Source organism: Danio rerio, chromosome 17, assembly GCF_052040795.2.
Source record: "Danio rerio strain M-AB ecotype USA chromosome 17, GRCz13ab, whole genome shotgun sequence".
Taxonomy (NCBI): domain Eukaryota; kingdom Metazoa; phylum Chordata; class Actinopteri; order Cypriniformes; family Danionidae; genus Danio; species Danio rerio.
This window is the reverse complement of record NC_141037.1, coordinates 5,324,596-5,335,090: the sequence shown is the minus strand read 5'-3', so window position 1 is coordinate 5,335,090 and position 10,495 is coordinate 5,324,596. Positions and strand designations below refer to the sequence as shown.

The following is a 10,495-nucleotide window of genomic DNA, read 5'->3' as shown; positions in this document are numbered from 1 at the left end:
AGAAAAATTATGCATCCGCAGCTGTATCCCATACAGACTTTTTTAGGGGGGTGGGGCGAAATTTAAAGGAGACATCAAAACTAAATAATGCTGTTCAAGTAAGGCAACAGATCAATTTATAATATAATAAAATTGTGTAATATATATATATATTTTTTCCTTAAGCTATATAATTAACGTTTATTTACACCAAAGTGCTGAACAAAACCAATACATTTAGACAAATAGACTAAAATTAAGATTAAAGTTGTATTAATTCATAGTATTACCAACAACATTACTCAAGTTTTTCTTGTTTATAACAATATGGCCAGAATAAGAAATGTTTTCGTTTGTTGTGATGGAAAAATTAGTGTCAGGTAAGGAGACGTGCTCTAATAGGAGTTATACTATAATACACTCACCAGTCACTTGATTAGGTACACCTGTCCAACTGCTCGTTAACGCAATGTTTCTAACCAGCCAATCACAGGGCAGCAACTCAATGCATTTAGGCATATAGACATGTCCCAATCTGCATACTATCCTTCCTAAATAGTATTTGAAAATAGAATTAGTATGTCCCAAACTGTTGTATGTTGAAAAGAGTATGCCAGAGGTTCCCGCATGGTTTTCTATTTCCGGTAAAAAATTTTGATGCGTCCATACTCTAACTGCTGATATTGCCCATAATACATCGTGCGGTGATCAATGACATCAATGACACAATGGGTCGCATTGCCCATTGTGTTGGATTGGCAATGCAACACTCTTCTACCACTCTTCACACACTGATAGCAACACCGCAGGAGAAATGCCAGCACAGGCTTCCAGTATCCGTAGTTTCAGGTGCTGCACATCTTGTATCTTCACACCATAGACAATTGCCTTCAGATGACCCCAAAGATAAAAGTCTAATGCCTCGTTTCCACTAACAGGTACAGTACGGTACAGTTTGGGTCGGTACGGGTAACCTTTATCAGGCTTGCGTTTCCACCACAAAGGGTACCCTTTTGTTTGGCGTGGTGTATGATAAAGTTTCAGTCGACGTCATGCTCGCTCGAATAAATGTCAACAGTAAAGCTGCACAGGTCGTTCACATATCATAATGAGCAGCACTTCCCACAAAACAGATGCTTTATACACATAAATACTTGTTTATAAATGTTTATTACTAACTTTTCTATGGACATGATTTGATTATAACTGCAGATCAATAAGAGTGCAAAGTAGGCTACTGTAACGTCTGTAATTATATAAAATAAATACATAAATCCAACATATATGAACACATACAGCTCATTACAGTCTACGATATATTATTAATTACAGAAAAATTACACACATCATACATTTAATACTTATTTGAGTTCAAAACACACGCAATATAGCCCACAGTCAGCGCAAACCTCTCATCTGTGTCTGTAATCTCCACCAGCACATGTAGCCTCTGTTAGAGAGTAAATTTGTCATTCCCAGTTCATAATAGTCCAAAAGGCGAAGATAAACATGGCGGTTTGTTCATGATTCAGGTTGCTAAAACAATTTTGCTCCTGTGTTTTGACGGCTTCTCTTTTTTTTTCCGCGTTTCACTCTTGCGCTTGTCCTTTTTTTCTGAAGGGATCAGATGACGGAGACACTTCAATAATCGCACTCACGTTATTATCAACAGCTCAAAAAGTTCGTTATATCAAATATAGAAGTGATCGCGAGCTCCCGGAAGAAAGCGAATACCGCTCGCACTTTTAGACGGGCTCGTAAAAAACAACAACAGGACACGGCAGATTTTTCTTCTTGGCTGCGTGTCTGTTCATCGAGACGACAACAAGGTTTGTTTGAGCCTGGATCCCATTTTTATATGCATATAGTGCATCCATGTAATGTCTCGGCTTTGTATTTTAAAAAAACATGGCGGTTCCTTTATTTACGTTTTGTGCTGCTCCACGAGCTCGTGACGTATCTCTGTAACCAATCAGCGTTCAGCTGCACGTGTAGCTCCACCTTTTGCTACCCTTTCTCCCTTTTGGTATCCTTTCGAAAGGGTGCCGAAAAAGTAGTATGGTACGGTTTGGTTCGGTACACTTATTGACAGTAGAAATGGCCATAAAAGCGTACCAAATCGAACCGTACCGTACCACTTAGTGGAAACGGGCCATAAGGGGGTCAGATCGGGAGACCTAGGGGGCCATTCAACTGGCCCTCGATGACCAATGCAGCAAACTGTTCATCTAGGAATGCTCGGACCTGACCCCCATAATGTGGTGGTGCGTCATCTTGCTGCAAAAGCTCAGAGAATGTGCCAGCTTCAGTGCATAAAGAGGGAAACACATCATCATGTAGCAACTTCAAATATCCAGTGGCCTTGAGGTTTCCATTGATGAAGAATGGCCCCTCTATCTTTGTTGTCTATGGTGTGAAGATACAAGATGTGCAGCACCTACGGATTCTGGAAGCCTGTGCTGGCATTTCTCCTGCGGTGTTGCTATCAGTGTGTGAAGAGTGGGAGAAGAGGGTTGCATTGACAATCACAATGGGCAGCACATTGAACACATTTTACAAGTGGTCAGAAACTTGTAAATAACTCATGAAAGAATAAAGTTACGTTAAAAGCAAGCACACCATTGTTTTTCTTGTGAAATCCCCAATACGTTTGATGTGTCATATGACCCTCTTCCTATTAAAAAAAACTAAAGTTGGATCCAAGATGGCCAACTTCAAAATGGCCACCATGGTCACCATCTATCTTGAAAAGTTTGCCTCCTCACCTATACTAATGTGCCACAAACAGAACGTTATTATCACTTACCATTCCCATTTTATTAAGGTGCATCCATATAAATGGCCCACCCTGTATTTAATCAATATATACAATTATATTTATGTTCTTTTATTTTTACGATTAGTTGTTTTACATGTGGGTTCTTACAAGTTTATCTCACTGTTACCTATATTTACAGCATATGAACAGAATCCAGTATTGAACAGGAATGAACATGAGTAACATCAATCCATATAATTCAAAACAATCTAAAAATGTTGCTTTAATGTTCATAAATGTGGCTATGATTTGCTACTGTACAAACTATTTACAGGTGCATAATAATTAACCGGTGTATTTATGTACATTAAATCAATGTACAGTTCTCAACATTGTAAATACTGAAACATATTACATGCTGTAATATAAATATAATATTTGTTGCATTAAAACAGAGACAATAACAGTGTAACACCATAACTCATATGGTCTGAAGCTGATACATCCTGTGGCCTTTCTTCAGAAGGTAACCCTGCTCATTGAGCGCACAGATGAAACCCTCGAAATCCACAACCTGACCAAACACAAGTGGAAAAAAAGAGATTTGGAGAGACTTTTAATGCACATTGTGTCAATATCGATGATGGAAACAAATAACATTTAAATGATCATTTTGCTACAGTTTATGCTTGTACTTTATTCATATTAAATTCAGTTTGTGTATAGCATTTTCAATTTAATTTTGCTACTTATGAAGCTTTAAAATGTAGATAGAATTTACGTATTAAAACAGTGTTTGAAATGAGAAATGCAAACAATGTAATTTAATTTACATTTTCATTCTGCACCAAACATTGCTCATGTCTTGGAAAATGCAAATTCAAATACAGAAATACATTGCATTTAACATATTGCATTGCCATTTTGCATATTACATTTTGAATTGAATTATGCTACTCATATGCTTCCATATAAGCTTTGCATGTTTATTTCAGTTTTATATCTTCTAAACACGAATTTTGTCACTGTTTTGGAGCACACTAGCTTATAGATATTCTAACAATAACAATACTGATACTAACATCTAAATATCTTTATTTTCATTTCCTAGGACCTTTAAATCAATGCTGGAAAAGCATCACAGTTCATAGGATGCATATAACTGCCCTGAGTGGGCATTACTGTGTAGTATGTATGTTTGTGTTTTGCATTGTACACTATCTGACAAAAGTCTTGTCGCCTATCCAAGTTTTAGAAACAACCAATAATAACTTGACTTCTAGTTGATCATTTAGTATCAGAAGTGGCTTATATGAAAGTCAAAGGCCTCTAGATTACAGTTAGGGTGCTTTCACATCTGTAGTTCGCTTCATTTGGTCAGGACCAAGGGTAATAAATGATACATTGTAGCATCTTCTGCCTTCTTTGGGTCGTTTTCACACCACACTGCTGGCTTTGGTCCGAACCAAGTGTGCCGCAAGCCTGTGTTTGAGTGAAGGTCTCGGCCGTTAGATCGCCCCCTGGGGGCTGGCTGCAGTACAAGTCATAAAGCCCGCCTCCTCCGTGTTAATGAAGGAGACTTGAGCCCAAATTAAAAAAATTTTTACACTTGCAATAAAATATCCCGAAAGATGGTTCTGGTCGATTAAGGCACTGGTTATTGTGCTGAAATAGGTGCAGATCTTCATTTTTGTAAACAGTTTGTTTTTAGCAGTAATTTAATGCTGGGCGTGTCATCGTGATTGACAGCTGGGATTGACAGTTTCTCAAAGCTGCGCGTCTGAGCTTCGGCAGGAGACTGAAGTAGACTGAAATGTTATTATTCGATTTCTGTGTTATTTTACCATGACAAAATGAGTTCAGCAGTAAACTATAGTTTCTGACATACATGATCCTGGTGGAACACTGTTTATTCGCTAAGTTCAGGGCTTTTTGGGCTTTATTAGTTTGCTGATACACGCCTAGCCACCCAGATAGCAAAACACAGTTCCGGCTAGATTCTCGCCTGCCGGAGACTTATCTCTTAGAGCTCAGACTGACTAATGTTACCTCTGCTGGACCTACTCCGGATGCCTGGACTCACTACCCAATTCCAGCCCGAGTCAATCGAGCCAGATGCGGCGGCCGAGCGAGCAGGCGCTGCCGTATGCGAGCCGGAATCAGCCCGCGACGCCGCGAGTAAGTTATGCGCTGCGGCCTGGAGCTGGCGCGATTGAATATATAAAACCCTCATATTTGTTAACGTTATTACATCTATTTGTGTTGATATGACAGCAAACGCATGCTGAGAAGTTCGGGGGGCGTGGTTGATTTTACATAAAGCGTTTGATTGGAAGCTCGACTCTGCTCATTTTCGCGGCTCCTCCTCTGGCTCCATCAGACAGTCCTTCTGCGCATGTCAAGGCTCCAATTTCAGCAGTCTTTTGCGACAGTTTGTGCCCGTCAAGCAGGCGTTTTGCCCTCAAGGCGTTCAATGGGAAAAAGGGCTGTCGCGTCGTCCATATTTTTTACAGTCATTGGTCCGAACCAGTTGAAACGAACCAAAATGCAGTCATCTGACAAAATCCACATCTCTCATTGGCCAGATGTTGTTAAACATATTTCCTAAACTGCTTATTGATTGGTCAAAATTCACGTGCGGGAAAATGCCAGTGAACTCCTGCAGGTAAACAAAACCTTTTACTCTGGAGGGACGACTGCTTTAGACAAACTATACATTAAGAAAATGAAGCGCGGCTGCGGCTGGAAAACAGTGTTTAATGCATCACTCGTCACTTCAGGAGGAGCCGTGAATTAATTTAGCTAAACTGCGACATGGTCATCTTGCGGAAATATTACCAACGATCCATCAGGTAATGTTTTCCCCTCTCTCTCTCTCTCTCTGTTGGTAAAGCGCTGTCAACAAATATTTTTCCTCCATATCCCATAATGCACAGCGCATCGGCCTACGGCAGCTGAATTAGTCTAAAACGTGCAGTACTTTTTTCTGTTGGACCTGTTTTAGTATGGATCGTATTCTCACCACAAACGAACCGCTCCAGGGTTCGTTTGAAAGCGTACTGAGACCACCTCTTCAGGCAGGTCTCGGTACGCTTATTTGGTCCGCTTTTGGTGCGCACTTGAGTACGATTGCTGCATTCTCACCTGCCCAAACGAACCGTACCAGAAGGGGAAACAAACTCTAGTGCAATTCAATCAAACTAAATACTGGGCTGGCCAATCCTGGAGCACCTTGACCTTCTTTCAGAAGCTTTGATGTGGAGGCTGAAGTATGAGAAGGAGCGCTATCCTGCTGAAGAATTTCCCCTCTCCTGTGGTTTTTAATGTAATGGGCAGCACAAATGTCTTGATACCTCAGGCTGTTGATGTTGCCATCCACTCTGCAGATCTCTCGCACGACTCCATACTGAATGTAACCCCAAACAATGATTTCTCCTTAATCAAACTTGACTGATTTCTATGAGAATCTCGGGTCCATGCTGGTTCCAGTAGGTCTTCTGCAGTATTTTTGATGATTGGGATGCAGATCAACAGATGATTCATCAGAAAAATCCACCTTCTGCCACTTTTTTAAATGATCAACTAGAAGTCAAGTTAATATTTGTTGCTCTTACAACTAGGATCAACAACAAGACTTTTGTCAGGAAGTGTATGTATTTTTAATTGTGCGTGAAGTCACATTATGTAATTGTGAAGCAAAGGGGTTGTTTTCTGTAAATTGCTTCCTTGTCCTCATTTGTAAGTCGCTTTGTATAAAAGCGTCTGCTAAATGACTAAATGTAAATGTGCTTTAGAAATACATTGAATTGAACTGAATGATTCTCACCTGTATCTGCAGATCTTTGGCGAGCTGCCGCAGATCTTGGAGTTCAAACATGCTTTTGCTGGTTCGCTCAGCGAGTTTGTTTAAAGCTGAGACAAATTTCTTGACTTTGGAGCGGTTACTCATCCCGGAGCCGAGCTGAGAGCGGTCAAAATCCAGACGGCCAAATTCATCAGAGTACGTGTCTGTCAAGCTTAATGCAAAAAAATAAAAAATACAGAAAGATGGAGGTCAGTATTTGTTAAAAGCTTCTGTCACGGTAACATGTAAGGATAACAAAACATTTTTAGCATTTAAGCAATTAGGCTAGTTTTTTTATATAGCACATTTCATACACAATGGTAATTCAAAGAGCTTCATATAAACAATAAAAGAAAGTATAAATATAAAAAAATAATTAAAGTGATAAAAAATTTGTGCTAGGCAAAATTTAATCATGATTAATCACATCCAAAATAAAAGTTTGTTTTGACATAATTTAAATGTGCGTAGTGTGTAATTATTATGCGTATATATATATATATATATATATATATATATATATATATATATATATATATATATATATATATATATAAATACCCACATGCATGCATATTAGTGTTGTCACGATGCTGGAATTCGGTACCAATCGATACAAAAATTTTAAAGACATCAATTTCCCGCAAATATTTGAGCGCTGTTGAGCACATTCTTAAATAGCGCCGAATTTCCATTGTGTTCACGTGCTCAACAGAAATTACTGTGGTTGGCCGTAAAGATCATCTGTTTACCAAACTCACCGCTATTTACGAAGTGTAAACACAGATACAGGGACACTGAAGCGTTTAAAAGTCCCGTCAATCAGCTTGTTTGTCTATAAGTTGAAATAAAAGCGATCAGCTGATCAATCTACTGATCTTCACAGCTTTAAAACACTCCAGGCCAATCAGTCATTTCTAATGAGCATGTGAACACAATGGCAAATCAGCAGTGTTTAAGAATGTGCTCAACAGCGCTCAAATGTTAGTGGGAAATAGACGTCTTTCAAATGTCAGTATCGATTAGTACTGAATCTTAGTATCGTGAAAACACTTATGCATATATTTGAGGAAATGTTTATTTATATTTAGATGTAAAACATACAGTTGAAGTCAGAATTATTAGCCCCCCTGTTTATTTTTTTCCCCAATTTCTGTTTACGAGAGAGATTTTTTTTCAGCACATTTCTAATCATAATAGTTTTAATAACTTATTTCTAATAACTGATTTCTTTTATCTTTACCATGATGACAGTAAATAATATTTGACTAGATATTTTTCAAGACACTTCTATACAGCTTAAAGTGACACTTAAAGGCTTAACTAGGTTAATTAGTTTAACTAGGCAGGTTAGGGTAATTAGGCAAGTTATTGTATAAAGATGGTTTGTTCTGTAGACTATCGGGAAAAAGTATAGCTTTAAGGGGCTAATAATTTTGACCTTAAAATGTTTTTTTTTTTTTAATTAAACACTGCTTCTATTCTAGCCGAAATAAAACAAATAAGACTTTCTCTAGTTTAAATATTATTAGACATACTGTGAAAATTTCCTTTGTTAAACATGGTTAACTTTGTTAAACATTATTTGGGAAATATTTAAAAAAGAAAAACAAATTCAAAGGGGGGCTAATAATTCTGACTTTAACTGTATATGTAAATGATACAAATTATACATACATTTAAATATCTACGTAACATATTTGTTGTGTATAGTTTTAATTTGTATCTGTGTGTGTGTGTGTGTATCACATATGCATAATAAAATATATTATACACGCACATATATTATGTCATAAACTTTTATTTTGGATGTGATTAATCTTAAATAATCTTTACCTCAAAATGTACTCAGCCTCAAGTCATTGGCTGTTTATTAATATTTATAAAGTACATATATTGCATGATCTGATTCATTCATTCATTTATTCATTTATTTTCTTTTCGGCTTAGTCCCTTTATTAATAAGGGGTCACGACAGCTGTATGAACCACCAAATTATCCAGCAGATGCCCTTTCAGCCGCCACCCATCGCTGGGAAATGATCTTATTCTACATCCCTAATTCTACCCAATAACTTAACCCAACTATTAATTTAACAGTAAATTAGAAGTTTTTTGAGCTAAAAGTCATAGTTAATGGTTTGTTAGTAGTGAGAATTGTATATTAAAATAAGGTATGACCAATTTACCAAATTAGAAATAAGGATAAATGTAAAAAAAAAATCTTTATAACTTATAACTAGAAGATGCAGCGTTAACGAGTCACCTGTGTTTCATGATCTCCACAACATCCTCTGCATCACTTTGTGTAGCTTTTTCCCTGAGCTCAACACGGGCTCTTGCCTGCAGAGAAAGAGAGAAAGAAAAAAACATACATTATGAATTTAGACTGCATGAAATCAAATCTGCATTTTTTGATCCAACACAGGTTCATTCTGAAAACGTAGTCTCATTCTGAGGTACGTTTTTTTTTTCACGAATCCGCGAGAGGCCGCTGTGTGCGCTTTTTCGTATCTCGAATGTCTCTCGCAGGCGCGAACCTGTTCTCACGTAAACCCACCAGAGGCCACTGTCGGCCGACCGTCTGTCTGACTGAATGATTGACTGGGCGACCGGCCAGTTGACTGATCCACCCTCCTCCTTCCCTAAACCCAACCAATTTTATCGATTGACCCGCCACCCGCTTACTTCCCTAAAACCAACCAACGATTTACAAAAGCCGTCCAGAAAAAGAAAAGCCCTCATCTGATTTTTACTATGTTTTCAGATTTTTACCACATTCTCACCCTGTTATTCACTCGTTCATTTTATTTTTGGTTTCTGTTTTTGTCTTACCCGATTTCTGGAGCTGCTCTTCCCTGGACTCGAACCCGGTCGCCGTCGTTGTGGTCAACTCCTCTCTGCATCTCAAGTCCGCCGACGTACACGACGAGCTAACTGGACAAACTGGTTGCAGCGGGAAAGCCCTCCACACGAAGGTAAGCAGTCAGCCGGCAAGCACCAAAAGGAACGGCGTCACACTGCCCCGCAGCATTCGCTTAAAAGAATTAAATGCAGCCATACGTACCTCCGGCTACATAATTCGCCGTCCCCAGAAACGTCGGTGGGACTACGTTTTCAGAATGAGCCTGTGCTGTTTTGATCAGTGTAAAGTTGATTTTATATTTGCATTTGAGTTTCTCTTTAATATAATTTTAGAAAAGTATTTTAAATAAGGAAATCATATTAGCAGCCAATGACTATCAAAGTACAGCATTGTTAACAGTCAATTAAATAGTGCTAATGTTGTTTTCAAGTCACACTTACATGTGTTTTCCAGACCCAATATACAAAGTAGCGTGATAAACAATAAAGGGACAGTCACAAGTTGTCACTGTTCACAAATGAACGAATGTGCGAATATAAAACCAAACTTTACCTTTTTATTTTTTGCACCTTTCAAACCAAAAATATTGACGACTAAATCTTATCATGCTGAAAAATAAAACTATTACAAATTAGGTGCTTTCTAGTAGGAATTACATGACGAATTAAAACCTGTCTGTACTTTTCAGCATTCACAATCCCATCAATTCAGGCAATATTGACAAGAGCTCTGGCAGAAATGCAGATCAAACCAAAACAGAAACTAAAGTATTTTCCATTCCCTCTTCCGTCTTTCTAAAACTCGTTCGTTCATGTCTTAAACAGTTAGACCCAAAAAGCCAACTAGAATTTGTATTTTCTGGTTGTATCTTAATAAAGAAAATGAGAAGTGATATATAATATTATATGCTCACTAAAACAAACAAATGTAACTGGAGGCTTAAGGACTGTGTAATGTTGGACTCTTCATGCACTCAACGGCCACTGCTTTGCTCACCTAGTGGAAGGGGCAGAGCCTTCAGGCCCTGATGCTGGATAACTATTTATTTT

The 10,495-nt window shown here is 38.2% G+C and overlaps 1 protein-coding gene across 3 annotated transcripts in view; it reads right to left on the bottom strand.

Annotated features, from left to right (window-relative positions):
* Nucleotides 1-2,850: 2,850 nt before the first annotated feature.
* mcm8 (minichromosome maintenance 8 homologous recombination repair factor) overlaps nt 2,851-10,495 on the bottom strand; it is a 40,024-nt gene continuing 32,379 nt past the window's right edge. For all 3 annotated transcript variants that reach the window (XM_087289944.1, XM_087289943.1, XM_087289945.1), the window contains 3 exons: nt 8,847-8,923; nt 6,564-6,753; nt 2,851-3,311 (listed from right to left, as the gene is read on the bottom strand). In XM_087289944.1, the coding sequence (XP_087146070.1) occupies nt 3,219-3,311; nt 6,564-6,753; nt 8,847-8,923 (360 nt within the window). In that variant the 3' untranslated portion in view covers nt 2,851-3,218. The remainder of the gene's footprint in view (nt 3,312-6,563; nt 6,754-8,846; nt 8,924-10,495) is intronic.